The 27701-nt window shown below is 34.2% G+C and overlaps 1 protein-coding gene across 14 annotated transcripts in view; it reads left to right on the top strand.

The window, feature by feature from the left end:
• The window catches only part of LOC145254896 (zinc finger MIZ domain-containing protein 1-like), a 1089917-nt gene extending 1083290 nt beyond the window's left edge, over positions 1-6627 (top strand). For all 14 annotated transcript variants that reach the window (XM_080113820.1, XM_080113822.1, XM_080113819.1 and 11 more), the window contains 4 exons: positions 1220-1354; positions 2438-2488; positions 3460-4013; positions 5738-6627. In XM_080113820.1, the coding sequence (XP_079969946.1) occupies positions 1220-1354; positions 2438-2488; positions 3460-4013; positions 5738-5893 (896 nt within the window). In that variant the 3' untranslated portion in view covers positions 5894-6627. The remainder of the gene's footprint in view (positions 1-1219; positions 1355-2437; positions 2489-3459; positions 4014-5737) is intronic.
• Positions 6628-27701: the final 21074 nt, after the last annotated feature.

Genomic DNA, 27701 nt, shown 5'->3' on the forward strand with positions numbered 1-27701 from the left:
AAACTGCACCGTTATCCATTTACACTGGGGTTCGGTGTCCCCAGGGGCTCAAAAGAGGTAAAAAAAAAAAAACCACCCCAAAATTGCCAAAAATTACACTTTTGCCCTATAGCGTTTGATCCATCCATTAGATTTTCCTGAAACTTGGCCAAAATGTGGAGGCTATTGTTCTTAATATAAATTCAGTATGGGTGACCCTGGCAAAATTCTGGTTTTAGAGCTAAAAAAACATGCCTTTTTAGAGCTCTTTTTTTCATATTGCTCAAGAACTTGATATCTATACCTACATAGTAGTTTTCATGGTGCTGAATTCAAATATACATGTGTTAAGGTGTGAAACTGCATCGTTTGTCCGTTTTACTGGGATTTGGCATTCTCAGGAGCTCAAAAGGGATCACAAATGCCCCAAAATTGCAAAAAAATGACACTTTTTACCCCATAATTTTTGCTCCATTCATTAGATTTTTCTGAAACTTGGCAAAAATGTGAAGGCAATGTTGGCCCTTTACACTTCTCACATTCATCATTTCTTCATTTTTTGTGGCGTCATCTCACATGTAGCACAAGAGGGGGACCACGCATTCGTGCTTGTTTTTTTTCTTGCTCTCTGTTCATCAACAAACATCTCATTGTCTCTTATCTGCGCCACTTGTGAACAGAAAACTTGAGCGAACAATTCGGCAAACTATTCTCTCACATGGCATCATCATTGAGAAATGTAATGCAAGCTGGATTGTAAGCAAGTCTCGACATTATCCAAAATGAATGCTTGTAACAAAAAACACATTCAAGATTTAAAAAAGAAAAATTTTATGAACACTCCCAAACCGCATATTATCATTTGAACGTAAAGAGGCTACTACTTGAGACTATATCTACAAGGACACAATGCAGACAGTTGATCAGTGAGATGTGTGTTCACACTACATTTAAATTTGTGCATGTAAGTACAATCAGGGAAGCAGAAAACAAAGTTTTAAAGTCTAGCGGTTTGGGGAAAAGAACTATTAGAGTAGGCTTTCTGGTGTCTTAGGACATCTACAATGAAGGAGAGGGATTTTGCTGCTTGTCGGGTTAGTTAATGATATTTACGTTAAGTGCTAAGATAAATTTGGAATTGAATCTCAGATCAGAGAAACTCTTGTAAAGTTTCTGTATGAGTTTTTTGGAGACAATAATCAGAGTTCTTATCAATTCGTTTTGAACGTTACTCTTTCAGATCAATGCAGTGCTGGCAACAGTCGTTGGATGAAAGCCATGTCTCCTTCCAGTATGCCCCTCCCAACAATGAACTCATGGGAATTTGGTCCAGGACATCAACCTTCACCATATTCTATGCCTCCATCTTCACAAGGTAAATATCAATTTATAGATTGTGTCTCAAAGAAAAACAAGATCGTGGCAATTAGTTATTTTCCATGGATATTGAATGAGAAACGGCAAAACCTTCATATTATATGTGGAACAAGTACATTGATTTAGGAGTTAAGTCACTAAAAATTGATAGACTGAACAAAAAAAAACAATACCTTTATGATGAAAAATTTTAAAGACAACACAAAGTCTTTATTTTTGTATAAAGATAAAAATGACAACGAATTTTGGTAATTTCATCACGTATAGTTAAACATACCCTTCTCTTCCCATATAAAGAATGGCTTTCTAAATAATAACGTTAATATTTAGCACGGTCCGTATTCCGTATGTCAGTTTTTTTATTTATAAAATTGTTAGGTAAAGTACAGAATAGTTTACAAATAGTTTACCGTCCTTTTACCATATTAAGAATGGTTTTCTAAATGTTATTTCTACATGGTCTGTATTGTATGTCAGTTTTTTTTTATTTATTAAATTATTAGGTGAAAATATGGAATATTAAAAAACATACCCTCCCTCATATTAAGAATGGCATTATTATTTCAACACGGTCTGTATTCTGTATGTCAGTTTCTTATTTAATAATTTGTTAGGTGAAAGTACAGAATAGTTAAGAAAATACCTTCTCCTCCCCATATTAAGAATGGCTTTCTAAATAATTTAACTTTTAAAATAAGGCACACTAAATTTAAAACCTGTTAGAGATTATGTAGTTTTATCACATGGATTGCATAAACATCTTTTGATTCTTCATGGTTGAACTGATCACCATCAACAATCTGGAGTATTTAAAACATTTATTCCATAAAAAATTGCCACTTGGTTGCATCATAAGTTCATCAGAAATTTCCTACCTTTTGTTCGCTTTTGCCACATGACCATGCGAGAAGAGGAGCATTATTATGATTTCAAATATCTCTTGACTTAATTTGTGATTTTGTTCAAACAATTTCTATGTTTTTATCTTCTCCACTCCCTCATATTAGGATATTTTTGTTACTTTGAAAGTTGTCTCACTACTTGAAATAATTTTTTTTTTTTTTCATTTACTTCTTCATAGACATGCCTGACATGAAACCCCGGACTTACCCTGTGAAACCTCCGGAGTATGGTATGCATTCTTTTCATTTTGTCTACTTAGAAATATAAATTTCTGCTTGTTGACATGCCAATACAAAAGATAAAATGTTGATTTATTTCTTTTCAGCATCTTTTTCTTTTTGGTTCACAAGGATATTGAGTCCGTTGTACATGATCTGCCTTTTTGATTTGGCTCAACTGTGATTAGTTGAAGTTGACTTTATATATTATTATTAAATCTCAAACAGTTCTTATGGCAATTAACTGATAATCCTTGCAAGAACATATTTGTTTACATTACTAAGATAAAATATAGTGAAAACTTGTATATTGCAGTATAAGATTTACAAAATTGACTTACAAAATAAGCGATTTTCTAACAAAGGAACTTCTTGAATAGTTTTAAATTTTAAATCTTTTAAAACTAATATAAATATATGTAATATATATATATATATATATATATATATATATATATATATATATATATACATACATAAAATGTCCAATGCTATTTAAAAAAAAGAAGGGCAATGTATTTGTATTGTGATCTCCTCTAAAATGTTAGCAACATATTCATGTACTCACTATTGGGTAGATTACATTAAGATGGATCCATTGGTTTTTCTCACTTGTCCTCTTCAGCTGATTTAACCTTGAACCCTACCAGACAGGTGTACAGGTTCATCCTTCAGCAATTCTAAAACTGCAACTAAACGGAAAATAAATTTAACACTAACTAACATACACAGCATTCACTATATAACACTAGATGAATGTGTGTTTCTGGTATTGAAGTGATTGCAATTGTGTTGTATTATTTTTGAGAGTATAAATATTCTGTCATTCAAGGTTAAAGTATGTTTGTCGCTTATCTTGAAATTTAAAATCATTTTTTTTTCCATATAATAGGCTTTCAGCTAATCTATAGTTTTGTTCATTACTCAAAACTGTGTGGTATCTGCTGTTACTAATGGATATATTTCAATCTTTTTGCTTCAGGTGCCCCATTTGCAGGTAGTAATTATAACGATGGGAGTGGAAACTTCCAGGGTCGACCTCCGGACTTTCCTGGACAGTTGAGCCACATCAGTGAAAATATGGGTGGTGTCCCTCCAGGTAGTCAATCTTCTATGCAGCAGCAACAACAGCAACAGCAGCAGCAACAGCAACAACAACAACAGCAGCAGCAGCAACAACAGCAGCAGCAACAACAGCAAACTCATTCAAATGAGAAACAGATGGGTGGTCACATGCCACCCTCAGCAGGCCAGTACAACCCAGCTGGTGAACAGGCTGGTCAACAGTTGCGGCCTCAACATTCAGGAATTGACCAGCAACAACCTCCTTCAAGCATGAACAATCACATGACACCGCCCAGCCAATCACAAATTCCAAACAGTTTATCCAATGGCAATCACCCTCTTAGTCATCAACCCAACAGCTCAACGCCCACACCTACAGACACTTTGTCACATCATCGAAATTTGGGAGACTTGAATTTTGATCCAGCTGCTATTATTGATGGAGAAGGCCAAGGTCAAGAAGCTCTAGATGTGCGTATCTTATTTTTTAATTTTTTTAAAATTCTAAATATTCAATATTTCTGTTTAAAATCTTTTTATATTTATGCTCTCAACTCCACAGATAAATTTCCATATATTAACAGTATTTGCCTACATAAACATTCGTGTCCAACAAAAATCAAGATTAAACATTAAAATAGTGTCTGATTAAATCTCATTGTTTACTTAGATATAAGTTCACCGGATTTTACCACTAATATAAAGATCAAAGATATATATGTATATATATTCCCCTTGAATCAGTTGAACCGATTCTTTCTGGTGACTCAGCCGCAGCACAGATTACTTTTATATGGCAGAGACGGTTAATCTTATTAAAAGTTCAAATGTCAAACCATTCCTTTTTTTGACATCAAATTCCTTACATTGTAATATTATGGCATGGCTTGCACGTTCAAATCACATCTTCCTTAGTCTACTATGCTTTCTAGTGCCTGAGATATTCCCACACATTATGCAAGAAATGACATACATGGCTAAACTACCCAAGATGCCAAGTGTAGAAGGCATTTGTAGTTTCACCAATACTAAAGTTTCTGATAATAAAATTTTTTCTTTGAATTAGCAACATCCACATCCACTTGATCATGGCAGGCCAAAACTGTTGGAGATCAGAAGTGTTTAGAGCCCATGTTTAACTGCCATGCAATATGGCGAAGCACACACAGGTTGAAAAGTACTTGGAATCTTAAAGAAAATGTGTGTGTGTGTGTGTACCTGTAAGGATTTGCAGCAACTTCCTGAACCTTCCTCAAGCAACGCAACAGCAAGCCGTGATAGCGTGTTCGCAATGCTAATACCAACATCTAACATGTTGCCTTTAGTACCAGGAGTTAGCTATAATGTCAAGTTAGGTTTAGCTACATTCACACTTAAGCAGCAGTTGAGTAAGCAACGCTCTGACATCTGACAGAAATCATCTAGATCAATTATCTGTATAACCATGCCATCTTTCTCAACGACTGCCAACCTCAAGGTTTTCTGTTCATCTTCATTTCTTCTCATTCTGGCCATGTCGTCATCTTTCATATTAGTGATTGCCTAAGGTGTAGCCACTGGTTTACAAGTATTAAAAAAAAAAAACACAAACTCACATGAGAAAATGCAAACTCTGATACATTCTGTAGAGATTAGTTGTATTCTGAGTGTGCAATACCATTGCGAAAAAAATGACCCACCAAATGCTAAAGTCAACATTTTTAAGTTTTTGTGTATCACTTAAGACAATTGAGATAATATGGCTAAGATCATCGTTGAAGTCAACTCATCTCTGGTCTGCTAAAGCTTTGCTCAGTCTGTTCTAATCTGCAAAATTTTTAATTGTCACAAACCCAAGACTTCTGAATCTATTGACTTGAGAATGAGCAAATTCTATATCTGGTCTTTGTCTAATTGGAAAATGTACTCTCCCTCTAAGCCACTCCCAACTGACTACTCATTCGACTTCCAATATTCATCCGACCACCCTTGTGAATCATTTCTAACCATTGTCTCCGGTTATTTACAACAAATTTTTTTTTCTTTTTTTTATAAGTTACTTCCTAACACTCCCTGTGGTGGGGCCATCCATAGTATCACCCTAGTAAGATAACTTGCGTTTTGTTATAAGTATATAACTGTATTTTTTCTTTTTCTATTAACGCTTAGTTTGTGAACTTGTCAATATAGGATTTTTTTTTTTTTGTTTTTTTCAGCTTCTTCCTGAGAATATTGGAGATCCGATGGAACTTTTGTCATATTTAGGACCTCCTGAAAATGCTGGGGATGGTGCTGGTGGGACTCCGGGCTCAGGGAATAATGGTAATGGCAGCAACAACAATGACGACCTGTTATCGCTATTTGATTCGTAGGGGGTGGTTAACAAAAACCCACTGGACATTGGATGGACCTAGCTAGCAAACCCCGTGATGATCAAATTTGCAATTGAGATGGAAAATGTTAAAAGAACGATGAAAGTGAACACAGTTAAATCCAAAAATGGCGATTCAAAGTTTTCAGGTCTTTCAAATTTACACGCCAGATTTGAACGGAGACTTGCAAATCATTGCAGTTGATTGGTGGAAGTTTCTGTTTAAAATTTATTCTGGCGCTAAAAGACTGTAGCTGGTCAATTTTGACTTTAAGAGACTTGAACCATTGGACATCAAATAAGATGAATCCATTAGTGTTGATGGATGTGCAGTTATTTGAAGAACCTGTGTTCTACTAATTATCACAAATGGATTTTTTAATATAAAAAGAAAAAAAAAGAAAGATAACGATTAGGGGAAACATCTACGTCTCTTTCTGTTGCTGCTTGTTATCGCAGTAACAAGGTTCTTTATTATCAATAATTTGAAACAATAACTTGAAATGAAGGCGAAAAATGGCAAAAGCCATCACAGTTTAGTCTAGAGATTTTCTTTTTCTGGATATAAAAAAAGTTTTAAAAAAAAAAACAAAGACTTGCAACTTAAAAACCAGAGTAAAATTGTTTTTAAGCAAGAATTGAAGAGAAAAGTCCTTTTTTGCAACCATTTTGACTATGTTACATGAAAGGGCAAAAAAAGAAAATGTCCATATTGAAAAATGCTGAAAAAAAGAAGTTGAATAAAAAAGAAAAGAAAAAAAAACTGTATTTTTGTCTAACAAAAAATGATTGGCAGCAATGATCTGCGAACTCGCGTGGACCCCCTATTAAAGGAATCCCTTTTCAAACTCCTGTACAGTGGATGGGCATAAACAAATATAGGGAGAAAAAAAAAACTTTTTCTTTTTTTTATGTGGAAAAAAATGGGAAAATTGAAAATTATCACATCCAATTTTATCATATACATATAGATGAATATATAAATATAAATAAATAAATAAATATATATATATATTAATATATATATAAATATACATATATATTTTTCAATTATTACTTTCCTGGATATTAGGATCAAATATCAACAACTTTGGCCCCCTCTTACCACTCCGTCTTCTGCTCAGCCCCCCTCCTTTCCAGTTCTCTTTTTACCTCTCATATGCCATCCCCTCTTCTTTTCTGCCACTTTCATTTTACATTCTTGACTCATTCATTTTATCTTGACCGGATAATCACTACATTTTCCTTTTCTCAACACCCTCTTCTCAACCGCATAAGGTGGGGTGGAGGTCTGTTAGTATCCCCCCCACACACAACCCATCATAGTACACCCACTAGGCAGTGTGTGATTATGAAAGCTCTTTGCAATGAAAGTGTCAAAAGCTGACTTGATTTCAGATGAAATCTTACCTTTTCTCTACTGATTAAGCAATTTAATTCTCTCTCACACACACACACATATTCATCGCAGTGTTTTTTTTTTTTTTTTTTTTTTTAATGATATGATGATGATGACTTTTGATGGTAATTTTTATCTTTTTGCTTGGGTTCCACGTGACAAAAACGGTTAACAAAAAAATATGTTATAGGCAAACATTCATATTTCTTTTTCATACATCTAGACACACAGACACAGGTTTCTACATGAATACACACACACACACACACACACACATATATAAGGATACTATACAGTAATATTTCGTTGAACCATTGATACCTGCTGTTTCAGGATGGATGAGGAATTTTTCCCATTGTGTTAGGGAATACCACTTGTATTCCATCATCATTGGACTGATCTACATTAGTTCGCTATGTTCATCTCAAAATGAAACGCTTGCAATATTGGTTACGAAAGATGAAGTAATAATAAATGGTTGATTTTATGGATAATCTATTTCAATCAGATAAACCCAAGAAAGGAATGGAGGAGGTAGCTATGGTAGATAAAAAGCTGTTTTATACTATACCATCACCACCATCATCATTATTCATTTAGAACTAATTAAATATTTAATCAACAGATTAGCTTAAAGAAAATGATATTGCTTGAAGAGGATGACAATAACACTGAATGGACTGATGGGCTATAAATAGAATGCATGGAAGTCAACTCTGATGAGAGAGAGCAGGTGGAGGAGGGGGAGGAAATCTGACGGTGGAGGATGTCTTTTATAAATATTTTTTGAAACAATGCCCTCCTCCCTCTTCAACTAACAGGAAGAGGAGAATTATCAAGATGTGACGATCATTGTTCTTTTTTTGCCCCCCCCCCTCTTCCTTGCCGATGGCATGGAGTGGGGCCACTGTGGTCAGCATAAAGGAGAAATGAAGCCATCATAGGAGGGGGGGGCAACAAATGGATGGTTCTTATTTCTGTTGGCACAAAATTGTCAGTGAAAGAATAGTACACACATTATATATATATATATATATATATACACACACACACATACACTCACTGGCTATAAATAGTTCCTCTTCAAACTATTCTTTAACGGCTGTTTTAAAAACAATAAATTTGTTAGGATTTGGAGTGACTTCTTCTTCTTCTTACCTTGCTCATGTCTTGCTTTGATTGCACATTACATTTTTAATTGTTTTATTCGAAACTCATTTTCAATTTATTTTTTTAAAGAAAACTTGAGAAAGAAAAAAAGACTAAAAACATTGTTAACCCCTCTCCCCACCCTTTTTATTTTATTTTTTTTTATATTTTTCAGTTTTCATGATATATATTTATTGATATGTTTTATTTATTCATGCAAACATTTTTTTTTCACTCACTCTCAATTAAAAACATTTTTTTCTTTTAGGAAGCATCTTTTATTTTTATCATAAAATTTTTTTTTTACCCCAGTTTCCCATTCACAATTTTCATTGGCAACAGTATACAGCTGAAAGTCTCTGCAATGGCACTTCTCAACAACAAAATCCATAAAAGGCGAAAAATACACAAATGTTTTTATTTTTATTTTTCCAAACTGTATATTTTGAACTTCATTAGATAAGATTCATATCTTAATAATTTCAATGCGCATAATAAATTCATAAAAATAAAGTAAAATTAAGAAAAAAAAAAATATATATATATATACATACCAATGTGTCCAAGAGAACTCTTTTGCTAGTGTAGACTATAAGCGTGTCGACATGTTTGTTGCATTTGTATAATGTATGTGTTTAACTGCGTATGAATGATATTTTTATCATCTATCCAGTTAAATTACCGATTTTTATCTTTTTTTTATCTTTTCATATGTTATTGCTTTTTTTTTTTTTTTTTTAGGTGCACAATCAAGTTTTTTTTTTCTCAATCTCTATTCCTCAAACATACAACAGCTAAAAAAGTGTTATCCCCCACTACCACCCCAACTCCTGTTCCGCTTACTGACGTAGCTGATTCAAATCACTTCATTTTCATTTGTTATTTTCTTTTTTTCTTTCTACTTTCTCCTTTTCTTCCCATTTAATCAACTCATATTAGACTCCATTCTTCGGCATTAATTCCAACATATAAAGATTATAAAAACAAAAGAAACAAAACCAAACTTGAACTCTTTTAAACAAATCATCAAATATCTTGTCAAAAAAAAATGTGTGTAATGAACCACTTGCAATGCATTATTTGTCGTGGCATTCAATGACCTGAGCGATTGTGTTGTAAAAGTAGAAAAAAACAAGACAACATTTTTCCCCTCGAGAAAAAAATGTCTGTCTATAAATTTAGTTTTGGCATTAAATATTCTGAGGAGGCTGCTGATCGGTCATAAACGAAATAAGCCCCAGCCATCATCATTATTTGTTCTTTTTTGCACAATCACTATCAATTTAGTATTTCGCAACAGAAAGAAAATCTTTAAATTAACCTTATATGAACGTAACACTTGTCATTCTGGTTTATGATCTACACTAGTTGGAAGAGATTGCTGGAAAATTATATAGTTTGATAAGTGAGTAGTAGTTGAAGCATAAAATTTTTTTTTACAATTCAATATTTCAAATGCTTTGCATTCTTCATCACACAACCCACGACACCACTACCACCACCACCACCACCACTAACAAACCCTTCATTGGCAACCTCTTTCAATACACCCTTACCAAAGTGGAAAACTCCCAACAAGAAAAAAGCTCTACGCAACACCTCAACTGAATACAGTTTTTGACATGGAATACTACCTCCGCAAACTAAAACAATATTTTACTGACCACAAAAGTAAAGCATTTACATACACAACCCATCCCAGAAACTCACTGTGCTAACCACACCAATAGATAAAAAGTAGGTATAGGCCAATATGCTAAAAAAAAAAAAAAAAAGACTACACTTCAGCAAATTTCTTCACAACAAAAAACACGGCAACAATCTCAACATTTCCCCAGATGAACAAACAGCCATCATCATTATTTGCACTCTAAGAAATAACAAAGACATTACAATCAAAACAAAGGAGCCATCACCATACTGGACACCACTAAATGCATCGAAAAAACAAAACTGCAACTCTGTAATATCCACCAGTCCATACAAAGCAGAAGTCACAAGCCTCACCCTAAAACTTCCAATATCATCACTTCTCTACTAATGCCAAAACCTGTTGTATTCTATACCACCCTCAAAGTACACAAACTTCCTGAACTGGTAACAGATACAATCTCTACTACTACTAATGCTGCTACTACTACTACTGCCACACATTAAACATTGACCCTCACCAATTTAGACAATATATACCATCTTGCTAAATCCCTTAACATTCCACTCCCAGATAAACCCACAATCTCTGGCATTGACATACTGATTCTCTATCAGGATACATACACCATATCTTAAATCCTCTACTATCGAACATTCCTGACTACATCATGACACAACATACTGTCAATGCGATTAGATAACTCAACAATCTCCCTAAACAAGCTATCCTAGTTACTATGGATGTATCAGCACATTCTACATGACGAAGGCATACAAGCTTATAGAGAATTTTTTTCAACATAATTTCCCCAATATATTGACCACGTCACTAAAAATAAGCCGACCTTCCCTTCATAATAATAATAATAATGAAACAATTTTAGCATATAAATACTCTGCATTTGGCGGGCTTCTATTTTTTTTTTTTTTTTTCTAAATCACTTATACGATTCCATTCACAATAAATTTAAAATATTGAATTATAAGAAAAAATTAAAAAAAAAGAAAAATTATGTTTCAATCATCATAAACACTCATGATAATTTTGTAAAAGCATACATTGAAGATCAAACGACGCTCTCTTTTATATATAATGGTTGTAAACTTTGTAAAACCAATCAACTTGGAAATTTACTTTTGATCCATCTAATTAGCTGGGCTACAATACAAAATGAAAGCAATTCTTTTTCCCTCTATTTTGCTTAAAAAAAAAACTAACACTTTGGAAGAAAAATATTAAAATAAACAAAAAAAATCTATACCAAACATTCTCGTATCATTTTCTCTTCTTTCTCCATTCTCATTGTCTATTTTTCCACTAAAAATCTACATATTTTGATACCGCCTTTTTTCACTTCTCATCTCTTTGTAAACATTTTCTTGTTCCCATACAACACTTTTAAGTACAAACTATTTGTAGTCTTGCAGGCTTTGTGATTGTAAACTCCTTTATCACATTTTGAATTTCTTCGATCCTGGCAAAGTTTTATCATAAAAGTCCTTCATCCAAACTTTCCTCTTTTAATGCAAACATCTTTGCAATTCATTAGAAAACATATCTAAAATGCTAGTTTCACTTTGGACTAAATAATAAATCTTCTAAGTTGATGCTTCATCACTTCATATCTTTACTCGCTACTTCATCAGAAGGCTTTTATTTAGTTAATGAATTTCTTTTTCTAGAATATCAATGAAATATTAGCTTTTTTGCTCCTTCTCATAGCAGACACACAGCCAAATTTGAAAGACGTTCGCTTTTTTCTTAATTCATTGCCAATTTCTTATAATATCCATAAAAACAGATTTATATATATATATATATATATATATAAACTAATGGTTGCACATCCTGCATCATAGATGCATGACAATTTAAAAAGACACAGCAAAATTTTACCTTAACATCTCAAGAATTCAAATCAAGGTTTCCATAAAGAAAATGATATGTTGCAATACACACAAAACTTGCCAAGGATATATGTTTTCTTTTATCTCCATTTTACTTTTTTGGTTCTCCTATGACTACTACTGTTATGAAACATAAAGAGCAGCTTCTTAGGATCAACTGTTCTTTGAAATGTGCGTTCTCAAATTCTAATTTCATTTTTATGTAGGTGTGTTTGGGTGGTAATTAATATTTATAGTATTATTCGATACGTATGTAGGAGAAAACATTTAAAAATGTAAGGACTATTTTCTCATTTATTACATTTTTAAATTTTCATTGCCATCATATTTGAAATACTGAGAATTTTCTAGAATTTTTATGAAATAAAATTTGTGAGTCCCAGTATTCATTAAATTTAAAAAGCTATCAGTGTGTGTGTATAATTAGATTGGATTTGGGTTATTATAGAGGTTAGTTTTGTATATAAAAAATTGAAAGAATGCTGTAATAATTAAGAGCAAAATATTTCTCAAACTAGTCTATTGACATAAATTTGTTACTGAGGTTTTAACAAATTCATAAGTATCCTCGTTTTCAATTAGATCTGTCGATGTCATTCCAGAATGAAAGTTCATGGTTGAAATAATGTGTCATTTGAAAAGTTTTAAGCTGTAGGATAAGCATTAGTGACACTTAGAAAATGAAAATATTCAAATTGTTAAGTTCTTTATTAACTCCTAAAACTGATATTTCAGACAAATTTAAAAAATTTTTAAACTGAATAAAATGTTATCTACATTTCTATGAAGAATTGTTTCAGAAATTCTTGAAAAAAAAAAGACTTGTATTGAGGGAAGTTTAAAAAAAAAAATGGAATCAATAAGGTCATTAGTGAACTTTGCTAACCCTAACCTCCACCTGTTTTCTATACTGCTTCATTACCATCACCCCTACCCTCCAATGACTATACATTTCAGCCTTCCTGCATCCAGGGTTATCTATGTTGTGGCAGGAAATCTTTTTTTTTTTTCTTCCTGAATGCAAATGGCTGCCAATCTTGTTCAGTTTGAGCAAGACTCTTCCAATTCATATATTGTTAGCATGCATTCTAGTTAAAATGTGGATCCCTGATCATGTTGATTTTTTTTTTTTCATTCACATTCTCTCTTCAATTGCCTTTTTCTTCACCTTTCAGCCATCACACTCTTCTTTCACCCAGGTAACCTTTTCTAATAAATTTCACCATTTAAAAGAAATGGAAAGGTTGGAGTCTATATTAATTTTATCATTAGTTTCAACCATATATTTCTCATCTTGCAACAAAAGGGCTCAAGAAAAAAAGATCAGTTGCTGAATTGCATATATATCACTTGATGGGAAGCGGGCTGTGCTGAAAGAAATCACACAAGAATCCCTGCTTCATGTCATTACACCCCCTTCTTCCTTTGTCTTTGTTGACTTTATATTGGCATTTCTACCTCAGTTCTAACAGGGACAGCAGAAACTTCTGCTTAGTATCAGCTGCATTACTTACGGCACTCCCCATCCCATTGTTTTGTCACTGTAGAGGTTTCCTCATGGTCCGATTAAGATTTCTATTTACCAAGAGGGCAAAGTTAGACACAAGGTCAATCTTTTAATGTTAAGGTATAAGACTTCTCCAAAATAGGTAAATTGTTCCGGTTCAGAAAGATTTTTTGTGTCAGACCAGATACTACACTTTAAGCTTGGAAGTCATGATTAGTAGAGTCTAGTGAATTCCCTTGCTGCAAATGCAAATATTTACTCCCTAACATGTTTTTCTCAATTGAAAAAAAAGTTTTTTCTTGGATTTTTTGTAGTACACTTACCCACTTTCAGAGGGGTTTGCTTTTAATTCTTTTTTTATTATTTATTCTTAAAATACTAATAACATCCAGCAAAAATAAGCCTAGTCACTCTCTCTCTCTCTCTCTCTCTCTCTCTCTCTCTCTATATATATATATATATATATATATATATATATATATATATATATATATACATCAAGATTTTCTCCTTTTGTTTCAAGAGACAATGGATATCTCTTGTAAGAGTGCCTACATGTTCAGTCTATAATGAAATAAGGGTTGCACTATCTCCAAACTGCATCTCTCTTGAACCATTATTAAATCCAATAACAAGAAGTCCAGGACAACTGGAAACAAGCACTTGTATTATTTTTCATTTGTCCTTTTTGACTAGTTGCACAGACAAGATCTTACCCTAACCTTAATCCAAGAATTTAACCTGGCTATCTATCTATATATGTATATTAAAATCAACTTCTCCAAATCTGAATCCAGTAGAATCAAGCCAGCAGATTTTGTACTTCTATGGGACCTAATGGCTGTATATCAATAAGTTACTTTTATTAATAGTAATAATTATATATATATATATATATAAACTAGTAAATTATATTTTTTTTATCAGTCATGACTTGTTTTCATGCCTTGATCAATCATTAAACAACTGAAATTTGTGTATTTCTATGTGAAACAGAAATATACAATGCATATCTATAAGAATGGGGTTCAGTTGTTTAATGGTTGATCAAGACATGAAATCTATGGTCATGACTTATTAAAAATAAATGTAATATTATACATAAACATCATTGAATAGAAATAAATATTGTTAACATTTCTTTATTCATAAAATAAATGTATCAGTAAAGATATTTTATGATAGTGTAATTAGAACCAATTTATAAATAAGTGACAATTTATTTTTTAAATTTTATTTATAAATTGGTTCAAACCATTGAGAAAATTACATTGAGCAAAACATCAGGTATTTAAGCTAATACATCATTTTCAACCATTGAAATATTTAGTTTTTCATTATATATAGTATATATCTTAATAAGATTTACATTAAATCATTTCTCCAATCTGTAAAAATTATGAATCCAATTTCTTTAAATTGAAATTTGTTTCCATAATTCTTAAATTATAACAATAGGTTTAGTAACTATTGCCTAGCTGTAAATTCCATGATTACCTTTTTCATTGGCTTTACATTTTTTTTAAACATTCAAATATGAATTGTAAAGATTCCCGAGAAAATAATATAAAATACTCATCTTTTGGCAAAGATTTTAAGAAAAAAACAAAATTTGTTGACTTTGTCAATCTGTTTTATTGTTTTTACACATTTTACTTTTACAAATTTTGTTTAATCACTTAAGTTTTGCAATCAAATTAACTTGACAAAATCAGTTATCTTCTGCTTCTTTATATATACAAAGAAAGCTGTGTTACTACTAATACTGCAGTGAGTTTGGCTAAATTATCTCCCCTTTATTTAGCACATTTGACTGTATTATAGTCCTAAAGGATGGAAAAATCGGAATTATTAAAGATGTGATCATTTAGTTTGATGTTTTTTTGTTTTTTTTTTCTGGTAAGACTAAATTTCAGAGCAAATTCCAAACTATATTTGATTTAAGAAAGTGAACCACACTTCCCTTTAAAGATTCTATATTTTGAACCATGGAAAAGTTATGCTTAATATGGAAATTCTCTTGGTGACCTTCTAAAATAGTGATTATTTTTGTTTCATATAGACTTTCTCTGAATTGGGTTTAGTCCTTTTTTTATCCTTTTCAGTTTCCTTCTCCTCCTCCTCCTCCTCCACACATACAAATATTAAATTAATCTAAGTGTTGTTTTTTTTCTTTTATATAGCAATTTTTATTAATATAAATTTTAGAAAAGAGAAGAGTAAACAGGTTCTTCACACTCTTCAGCCTCGACACATTTTTTTTTTCAACTAATATATACATCTATATGCATCAACATGCTTTTAAGTGCTTAGAATATAATTCCTTTTCTCTGTGGCAGCTACGTCAGTCGGAGTTCACCTGTTTGTCCTTTTTCTTTTTCAAATGTGTGTATGAATTGCCAAAGTACAAAAAGTTAATCTTACAATAAAACCATGCAGTCAGATAACGCCAGCATTGCAGCTGTATGCACCGCCATCATTACTACCACTACAACTTTAGTTGTCATGACGATGGTACCTCCACTCGAGTATGTACAGTAGTCCGTTCATGTGATCATTATTTATCTAATAAAGGAACTTGTACAGGTTGTTGCTCTTCTCTGGCCCCGGCCACTGTATTTCTTTTTCTTTTTAACAACAACTTTTGCTTTATATTGTCCCTCCCCCCTCCTTTTTTTCTCCACCCTTCCCCTAAACCCTTCTCATAATTGAGACTGGTCAACATTATCAGGAAGTCCTCGAATTACGAACGTTTAATTTTTTAATTTTTTTTATTTGAAAATTTATAACTGGTTCATATACGTTTGGAGGTTAATCAATATTTATTTTTAAAAATACGATTAACGTGAAACAAACATATCAAATCAAGAGCATTTAAAAAAAATAGTTTACAAATCAAAACTTTTAATTAAGACAACATTCGAGTTTTATTCCAGCCACAATGCTGACAAATAATCCAACAAGTTTCATCCATCATCACTAGCATCAAAATAAAAGGTGAAAAAATAAATCTGTCTTCAAGAGGAGAATATTAAAAATAAAGCCTATTTTTTAAAAGCTGTAGTTTGCTGGAAGCAGTGTGACTAGTGTAAGGTGTTTAATATTTGAAAGCAATAATGACAATGGGATGCTTGATTGAAGACTAAGAGAAACTCCTACAAGGCAAAGGACAATATTAACGAATTCGGTAATTATCAATTAAATACTAACATATTGAATCACCGATATGGTGTCATATTCCACATATTGTGACATAGACGAAACACATTCTTGAGAAGGTGATATCTCGAAATAAAACGCAGCTTTATCCCATCTTTGATCTGATAGAATACATTGGTGTATTTAACAAATGTTGAATTCTTCAATATTATGTTTCTGAATTTTTCAAATGAGGATTGATAATTCGTATTTGGATTATTCAGACTACTGTTCTCATTCTTAGTCAGTTTACATCAACCGAAATACAAGAAAACAACACGCAAAATAAGAACAGTGGTCGTAAGAATCCAAATAATTGTTCCATATTTTATCTTCTTTTTCTATGAGTTTATATTAAAAAATATTTTCAATCAAATGTTACCATTGTGATTGCTTTCAAATATAAACTTTTGACAAAGATTTCTCTCCTTTTTACTTGATCTCAATTGTAAGTGCCCTTTTCAATTCACAAATCCATTTCAGTTTTTTAAATGTGTTCAGCTGAGCTCAATTCTTAGTGAAAAATTCCATCAATGAAGATATTCTCTTTCTTTCTTAATCTAACCAACTACCCCTTGAAATACAGTGTTCTTTTTTTCTTTCTTTTTTGTTTAAATTTTATAAAAAGTAATCAAGTTCTCTAACATGATTTGGGGAAGTGGGGGGGGTATATCTTATGGAGATAAATCCATCCGCCGAACGTTCGTAATTTGTGGACATCCTATTTTTGCATTTGATATGAGACATGTTTGATAGAATTTATTTGCTTAAAAAAACATTTTAGTAATTTCTGCAAACACACAAAAAAGCAAAGCTCTGTAGACATTTAACAAAACTTTGATTTTATTAGTTTAACTTCTGTCCCATAACTGTAACATTTGTACATAAATTTCATATAAAAATGTATCAATTATATAAAAAGTAATGTCTATATTATTCATTTTTTTTCTTCACCCTTCTCGATTTGCGATATATTCACAATTTTGGGACGATATAATCAGTAAATTTAATAAAAAAAACAAATTACAGATTATTTGGCTCTTTTTTTTTTTTTTTTTTTTCATTTACAATTTGAACTCCTCTATATAAGTATTCCGACCAAATTTAGATTAATTTTAAAATCATCTTAAACAGATTGTTACATTTTTTTTCTAATGTATTTATAAATTAAAAATAATTATTTTCAAAATGAATCTTAAATTGCTTCAGAAAAAAAATGAAATAAACTGTTTTTGATTTTAATTTTTGGTTGGAATGCTACATCAAGATTTCTAAAACAAATCTTGGCTCATTTCTCAGACATTTTTGTAATGGTGAATTTTGCGATTTTCAGAGTAAATATCAAACCCAAATTTATAATGTTCACTAAAATGTTGGAAGTCCTCTTCACAGCCTTTTAGGATTGTATTTTTTAAGGTTTCTTTGTTATATTAAGATAATTATAAACAACTCCAGATCTCGGAAAAAAAAAATTTCTTTGAAATAATTTGATATTTGCATCTTGGTAATGAAATGGAAAATTTATTTAATTATAAAAAAAGAGTTGAATCAGCAGTCATTATATTCATCTGCAATATTTAAATATAATGGCCGATCTCATCACCATGTTCCTCTTTAAATAATGAGAATCAAGTTTTATTACAAACAGACATGCTGTAAATATATAAAGTTTGGTGTCTATTTTGATATATTTGTATTTATAGGATTCATCCCTAAACTAATTACTAATTTTAACATGACAGCTGTTAGGGTTAAGGCTAAATTTATTAGTGGAGAGAATAGTAATGACGTGGGTGGAAGCCCTTTGGGAAAATTCAGAAAATGTTTAAGATTTTCATCAACTTTGTTCCATAGTCATTAGACTCCAATTAAGTAAGGTTCTCTGAATTTAAGATGGCTTAAATTTTACATTTTCTGAAATCAAAATCTCTTAAAGGATTTTGATCCAAATTAGAATAAAGATTCTATTGTTGCAAAGAAAAAGAGTACACAAAACCTCAGCTCACTGCATCAGCATCATCCGTCAGTACTTTCCGTAGACTCGTTTTCACCGCTGTCCCATCTGCTCCAGTGGCCTGTTTTTATAAAAGATTGTCCTCCAAATTTGCATATTTACATATGTGCGCGAGAGCACACAAGATTCTGCGAGACTGCATTGTTATATAAGGCTGCAGGCGCCATGTTGGACCCTTTTCAGCATCATGACGCTGCATCGGCAAAGCACACACCGAGCCTGTTTAAGAGGTAAGCCTGTATTCCCACAATTTTCGCCACACTCCCCCCTGATATCATCATCACAGAGAGGGCAGGGATCAGGTGGGCTTTTCCTTTGGGTGCTTCTTCGGAGAGGGGAACCGGGGGCTTTGTCCTCGCCTGTGCTTTCGTAGTCGATTTCAAGGTCGGTGAACCTAAAGCTGCTAATCTCAGGGTCGCTGTCCGACGAAGTCAGCGTAACCAAGAATGATGGTTCACTGGTCTCCGATCCAGTCTTGCTTTCATTGCCGAGTGGCGGCTGCGCTTGTGATGTCGATCGAAGATCCTTGATGTGACGAGTCAACCCGCACCGATTGCGGGTTGATCACCTAAGTAACACGCCCGGTTCCATAGCGTGTAGTGCACTTGACGCGGGGGTTCTTAACCCAAACAACATCCTCCTCTTTGATACTCTCTCGTCGCCTCCGGCTCGGACAGTGGGCTGGTCTCCATGCCTCTCACCCTGACGTGGTACCTGTGCAGTGCTTCGGCTGGCGCAGTAAACGGTGAAATGTCGTCCTTAGGTGTGACATACCAATAGACTGCCTCAGGTACCATACACACCCTTCCTAGCTGTGATGGTCTTCATGGTCCTGTGGTTTCTCTCAATTCCATTCCCGCTAGGCACATGGGCGCACCAAAATCACAGGCATATACCCCAGCTGTCTATGAACTGTTTGAACTGCTCGCTAACAAAGGCAGTGCGATTGTCGGACAGTATCTCAGAAGGGGGACCACGCTCGAGGAAGGCACTTTCCAGTTCACAGACAATGGCGGCAGAGTCCTGTCGGTAAAGCTGCCGCCACAATGCAAATCCAGATGGTCCGCAATCGATGAGCGTCAAAAAATGCCCGCCTTTGTGGTGAGTTACGTCCATTGCGAGCCTGTTCCAATTTCTTCTCACACTCAGTTTTCCCTTTTTCCACCAGACGGGCGCTGGGTCGATTGACCGGTAGGTTTCGCAGCTCCTCACAACAGATTTCACGTCCCTTTTTGACACCTAGGGGTCGACCAGCCTGGTGAAGTAAAGGGTTTGGTTTACACCGGAGTGCCCACTTTGGCAATGGACATCAGCAACACAGCCCAGGCTAAGCTGACGCCCCACCGCAGTGCAAATCATGCCAGTTTGTCCACTTCTTTCGGTAGGTCCAACCAACGGCGTGGCACTCTGGTCAGGCGATCCGTGCGATTCTGACAGGACTGCACCAGTGTCACATCTACAGCCAGGTTAAATTCCTTGATGATCTTGGTCAGGGTAGCAAGTGGTCTCCATATTAGCATTTCAGCCGATGCCTTCGTTGTCAACCGTGCTTTCCCACTCAAGGCATCGGTTATCCACCGATGCACGCATGTAGAGTCTGTGATGATATGTAGCACTCTAGCCTGTGATGATATGTAGCACTCTAGCCACTGAAGTACCAGATTTACCTCTTTGAGTGTAGCATCAAGCTCAGCCAGGTTTATGTGCCTGGCGTCATTTTCCGGCCAAAGCCAGCAGGCATCTTCTATGATGAATCCGTTGCTCTGGCGATCAACGCCAACGGTGAGTGAACTGTAAACTCGCTCCCGTCAACGCACCAGCTCCCTCGCACGGAGTCGTCCTCGGTCACTCTGGCCACAGCTTCCACCAGCATGCTTTGCAGGGCGGGATTGCGCACCTCATCGTCCCATCCCGTGACATGGAAGCTGCACGAAGTGGCCCACCAGTTTTTCTCAGACAGAAAAAACGCTCTGATGCATGATGTTGGATGGAACTTCCGGGATGTAACCACCAGAGTCTGTCTGCGCTGCCGCTCACATGCAAGCCAAGAACTTTCACTTCATCTTGAAGGCACTCTGGCTCCTTGCACAACAGCCCGAAGCTCTCAAAGTGTTCTTTCAACACCTGGGCAGACATTAGGCTCTCCACGAAAATGTTGTCAATATATGACGACGTCGCCTGTTGCACGGCTTCGTCCTGATGCCGAGTTGCCTGCATAATCGCTGTCATAATGTTTGGGGCCACGTTCAGGCTGAACCCCAGCCCGGTCAAACAATAGCGAGTCCGCACCGAATGCTCCATACAACACTTGTTTTATCTGCTCCATTGTCACCTCATCTCCAAGCTGCTGGTGCACGGCATATATAGCTGGATCATTAATTTTGCAAAACCGGCAAACACGCTTGGCCTTCTCCAGCCATTCAACCACCGAAGGACCAGCCGGGGACCCGTCAAACTCTGGTATCAGCTCCAGATCGAATCTGTCCATGGTAAAAAATGTACGCCAAGATAGCTTGTTGTTGCAAAGAAAAAAAAGAGTACAAAAAACCTTAGCTCACTGCAGCAGCATTGTCTATCGGTACTTTCCATAGACTCGTTTTCATGTCTGTCCCATCTGCTCCAGTGACCTGTTTTTATAAAAGACAGTCCTCCAAATTTGCATATTTACATATGTGCACGAGAGCACACAAGATTCTGCGAGACTGCATTGTTATATAAGGCTGCAGGCGCCATGTTGGACTCTTTTCAGCCATCATGACGCTGCATCGGCAAAGCACACACCGAGCCCGTTTAAGAGGTACCCCTGTGTTCTCACAATTTTCGCCACAGATTCTAGATATAATGTTTAATAATCTGCTTTTAATGCAAAACTGTTGTTGGCTGAATTAATTTGTTTGCTGAATTAATTTCATCTGTGCTGGGACGGGTGTTTTTCTAGTTGTGTAAAATTTAAATAATATTGAACACAGTGTAACAAATAAAATGAAAATCACAATGAAAATAGTTTAAACATATATTGGACTCAACATCTCTTCAGATAGAGCTTTAGAATAATAATAATAAAAAACATAAAACAATTACCTGGTCTTTGAAAGTATTTTAATGCATTCTTGAGCAAAATTGTGCATGAAACTGTCAGTAGTCAATTTATTATGTTTGAATATTTTGAATACGTTTTTTTTAACAATCATTGATTTTTAAATAGTCAATATTTGTTACCCTTTCGTAGTGTGACAAAAATCTTATTTAAATAGATACATCAGATATTTTTATGGTTTGTTTATTGGAATTGATGATCTTTTTGTTTTTAAAATAGAAAAAAACTAAACTGAAGCCCAATATTTTTAGCACGTTAAGAGGGTATGACCACAAAGATTTGGACAATTATATGTATAACCATGGGTGATGAGAACAGACAATTAGATGCCGGAATTGTTTCATAAAATATACTGAATCTTTTTGAACTCCTCAGTGATAACTTTCCATATTGACAAAAAAAAACAAACTTTGCTGATCCTGACTGGAAAAAAGGCTTATTTAACTTGATTTATGCCGACTTTTTTTTTTTTTTTTTTTTGCTTGTCAATTACATTTTTTTTTTTTTTTTATTATTACAAGAATGGCTTTACATTCAAAATTTTACAAACTTTAAAAAGTTTTCATTAAGAAAAACTTTACCCTAAATTAGGTTTTCAAATCTTCCGATTTAGAATGTTATCATTTGTTTACATACGAGATCAAGTTGGCATTTTGAAGGCTCAAGCGTTTGTTCAAAACATTGAAGGTGGGTTTATAGGTATGGATTTATCATGCACTGTTAAAGAACTAAGTGATACTCACAACTTCTTGAAGTTGTTTTCAGCTGCTCCTTGTTTTAGATGGTAAAAAATTTATCTACAAAAGTTATGGAGAATCTGTACAATTATTTACATCTTTCTATGAAATGTGGACAAATCGTGACCTTTGTAATATGTAATTAGGGCCCGTGAGCTGAAAAATGACGTCATCATTGAAGTCCTAACAAGTAAGATTTGTCAAACACTCAGAGTGTCGATAATGAATCAAAGTTTAACCAAAAACATTAGAAAACTTAATTAAAATTGAGAAAAATAAGAAACACAGAAACTTGTTCAATATTTAAAAAAAAACTTGTTCAATATTAAAAAAAAAAAAAAAAATGAGTCTTTGTGTTAAAAGTAATTTCGTTGTTTCATCGATTTTAAAGACTAAAATACATTCATTATTTATAAAATACATAAAAAAAAGAAATGAATGAAACACGTTTTAATTTAGAGTAAAACTGAACTTTATTCGACATAAAAAAAAATTGTATGTAAAATTCTGTATGTTTGAAGCAGACAACCCTCAAATGTTGCAAAACATAAAATATGAATTCAGACAATAAACAACTTAAAATCAAATAATATTTTTTTAAATTAAAACAAGCAACAATAAATAACTTTTAAAAAATCCAAACTAACATTTTTTAAAATCAAACGAATGAAATATTTTGTAAATCAAAACCAAGAATAAATAAATTTTAAAACAAACGATAAATATATCAATATTAAATTCAAACAAATAATGTTAAATATAAACAAAGTTACTAGTGCAAAAATATTTTAAATATCAAAATATTACAAAAATTTGTAGAATTTAATTAATAGTTTGAATTTTTCTTTTTCTCATTTATTTATTTATTTTTACTAATATTGTCATTGTTTTTGCGAGGTTAAAAAAACAACAAAAACTGATAATAGTAAAAGAACTCATTTAACGATTTATTTCATAAATAATTAATATATCTGATGACACTTTTTTTTAAATATCGTTATGAAATTTCAAATTTTACTAATAATTAAACCTTTAAAAAAATGTCTTACTTTTTAATATATTCACTTGCGCAAGAAATTCTCTCTTTTCATATATCCAAATAGCTGACGAAAACATGCCATCTTCAGAGCATCAAAAATTGGTTCAAAATTCAAAAAAATAAAATACTGATAGAAATCGATCCAATAATAGTGACACTTGTTGGGTGCATTTGTCAGTATTTTATTTTTTTTAATTTTGAACCAATTTTTGATGCTCTGAAGATGGCATGTTTTCGTCAGCTATTTGGATATATGAAAAGAGAATTTCTTGCGCAAGTGAATATATTTTTGATGCTCTGAAGATGGCATGTTTTCGTCAGTCATCTTGATTGCCCGTTTAACTTAGCAACTCAACACTAGTTCATTTTCAAACCGAATAAAAGCTTTAGATTCCGTTAAAACACACATTACTTATCTAGTTAAGTAGAAGAGTAACTTATTTTGCTTTCGCTAACATTTTCCCCTGAGCTATGTTCATGTTCCGTTCATTCTCCTCTAGGATCCTCTGACAGCTCCGTATCAGTTAAGATAAAAATGAAATATAATAAGTCCCCAGATGTACCCCTCCACCGTACTGTATACCGATACTCTATGGCTGACTGGGATAGCTTCCGTACATTCATATCTGATTTACCTCTGCATTCCATGTTTAAAAAGGATGTGTCCTCTATAGTATCAGACCTGACCGAATGGTTAATTGTAGGCATAGACCGATTCATACCATCTAAAAAATTCCAACAAAAACCTAACAGCCAGCCATGGTTCTCCCCAGAATGTGCTGCTGCTATCGCGCACAGAAATCACTTTTTCCGTAACTACCAACGTAATAGATGCACTGAGACTAAAGCTGCTTTCAGGACTGCCAGCAACCACTGTAAAAGAGTAATAAAAAAATGCAAGAGAGCTATATGCCCAATCTGTTAAATCCAAAGTAGCTGATCAGCGGCTTGGTTCCCACCAGTTTTGGCAAATAACAAATAGGATCCTGAACAGAAATGTGCGTTCTATCCCAACCATTATCAATGGACCAGAGGTCATCTCGTCAGCATCAGACAAGTTTTGCCAAGAACTTTGCAGCTAATTCTACCCTATGCGATGAAGGCCATCAACTCCCCATATTTCCTCCTATAACACAGAACACGCTAGGTAACATACAAATATCTGTGCATGATGTTGCCAAGCTAATCAAGAACCTTGATTCCAGTAAAGCATCCCAATTATAGTGTTAAAAATGCTTCAACCAGAACTTGCTCCCATACTTATGAAATTGTTTAAGCGTTGCCTTAAGGAGAAGTGCTTTCCGACTCCCTGGAAAACCTCATCAGTATGCCCTGTATTTAAGAATTCAGGTGATAAGTCATCTCCCTCTCAGTACAGACCAATAAGCCTCCTGTGTGTTATGAGTAAGTTGCTGGAATCCATATTAAATAGAGAAATAGTCAACCACATCAGCAGAAACAATCTTCTTAGTGACACACAATATGGTTTCCGTTCTGCAAGATCTACTGCAGATGTGCTAATGGTTATATCTCACAGGATTAGTGAATCTCTTGACAAAGGCTTCCTTTCTAGGGCAATTGCTCTTGACATATCAAAGGCCTTCGACAAGGTATGGCATAAAGGCCTACTTCACAAGATTTCCAGCTACGGTATAACTGGAAATGTTTTCTCAATCATTAAATCATTTCTCTCCGATAGGCTCATAAGAGTAGTAGTCGATGGACAAAAATCTGAGGCCCAGAGTATTAATGCTGGAGTCCCTCAAGGGTCAATCCTGGGCCCAACTCTCTTCCTGATCTACGTCAATGACCTCCCTAAACACATGCTTAAATCATTTGTTGACATCTATACTGATGACACAACCATCTGCGGCAACAAATCAAAGGCTGTAAATGACAAAGTTCTCTCTGATTCTCTCTCCTCTGATCTTGAGCGTGTGGTTCAGTGGGGGAAGTCGTGGCTTTAATGCATCCAAAACCAAACTCCTATCTTTACATCATCAACGCTCTGATCCCCATCTGGCATCAATTGAAATGGATGGCTCTCGTCTGGGAGAAGCCCCGTGTTTTGACAAGCTTCTGGGTTTGTCCTTTACTCCTGATCTGAAATGGAACACATCAAGTCTGTTGCCAAGGTCGCTGGAAAGATGGTGGGATCCTTCTACCGCTCCAGAAGATATCTCACTATTGATGCAATTCTTTATCTATATAAAAGCCAAGTACGTCCAAAGATGAAATACTGTTGCCATATCTGGGCAGGAGCTGCTAAAAACAGCCTATCCTGCCTTGACAGAGTACAAAATAGACTTTGTGGCTTAGTGGGGGATGCCCTTTTCTCTACCCTGCAACCTCTCTCCCACAGAAGAGACGTTGCGAGCCTATCCTTGTTTTATCGTTATTTCCATGGCAAGTGCTCGTCTGAACTCCAGTCTCTGGTCCCCCCTCACCAACTTTTCATGAAAAACACCCGTCTAGCTGAATCCACTGTAAAAAATTTCCCCCACTCTTTATCTGTGCCTAAATCAAAACGTGGATTCCATGAACAAAGCTTCTTTCTTAGAACTGCACGCCTGTGGAACTCTGTTCCGTCTACCTGCTTCCCACCTGACTACAACTTGGATGTCTTCAAGTCCAATGTTAACAAATTCCTATTGAACCGCCCCCTTAAGTAAACACTTCATCAAATCTCCACACTAACGTACTGTACTTGCAATAACCCTTATCCCTGAGTGGCTTCCGGGTCTTGATAAGTGGTGACCACCGTGTAAAAAAACAAAAAAAAATATAAACATTTATTTGTTATGTATTTAATTGTTTTTACCTTTTCTTTTTCTGTTTGTTGGCTTCTTTGCTAAATCCCGAAATTATGCATCTCTTTTCCTTGGGTTGTGTCATTAGAGATTATCTACTTCCGGTCGTTTATTGGGACCCAAGCCCAGATTCAATGGATAGACCAAACTCAGTGACGTCAGCAGGTTACATGACTTTAGTTCCTCAGCCTTCTTAATATTACGACAGACAAAATTTAAATAATTTCGATGTATATATTTTTTTTGGATTTTTTAATTTAATTTTTTTAATAATTTCCTTTTTTTTCCCCCCTTTTATGGGTAACTTTTATCCCCAGAAATCCACAGGGACCCCAACCCCCAAAAAATATTAGATTAAATTGAGAATCAACATCACCTCAACATCAAATGAAATGATCGCAAGGATTCTTCTTCTTTATCTGTTGATTAATAATAAAAAGCAAAAGATCTATATTATATTTCTCTTAATCTACTGGACCTATCTAGCTAAAATTTTGTATGAACCTTTACGATAAAGTGCAGCGAACTAAGTATTATGGTCTCTATTTGAGGCACAGCTAGTGATTAATAGTGATTAGTCACCTCGATACCACATCTAATCTAAAAGTTGGCATAATGCACATTTGCTTGTGTTTAAAATTTGCTAAAAAAATGTTGAGTGTATTTTCTACTTGAGTATTTGTCATTTGTCAACATTGTAGGGGTTAAGATGTCAGATCACCATTTTCTAGTAGGATTGCAAATTTTGCTATACTGGTTTTGTTTGATATAAATAAAAAAGGCACCAGGTTTTGGTTGAAAGGACAATTTTTTTTTTCCAATTTAAATCCATTTGTTTGAACATGTTTCGTTGACAAAAAAAAAATGTTTGAATATGTTTCATTAACAAAAAAAATATTTGAACATGTTTCATTGACAAAAAATTGTTCTAGAAACAATTATGTAAGCAAGGGTACTTGTGCATCCTTTAAACCAGATGTAACTGAGCATTTGCTCGGATTTCCCCGGAACATGACGTCAACAGCTTGGGTTTAGTTGCTGTCTGACGTAACATGGCAATAAGCCAATCATAATGCCACGTGCTGAGTTTCAACTCAACTTGTGTGCACATGCCTGCGCCCGAGCAGCAGATGAAAATTTGGATACTGATTGGAAGAAGAAAAAAAAATCTATTTCTTACGCGCAAGTCTGGAAGAGTAGAGAAGATCTAAAAAATGAATTTGACCATCCTTACCCAACAGCTCCGGACGCCATAGTTGATTTTTTTTTTTTTTTTTTTTTTTGTCAACAGCTCCGGA

This window comes from Euprymna scolopes, chromosome 30 (genome assembly GCF_053919585.1).
Source record: "Euprymna scolopes isolate OS-2025 chromosome 30, ASM5391958v1, whole genome shotgun sequence".
Classification (NCBI taxonomy): Eukaryota; Metazoa; Mollusca; class Cephalopoda; order Sepiida; family Sepiolidae; genus Euprymna; species Euprymna scolopes.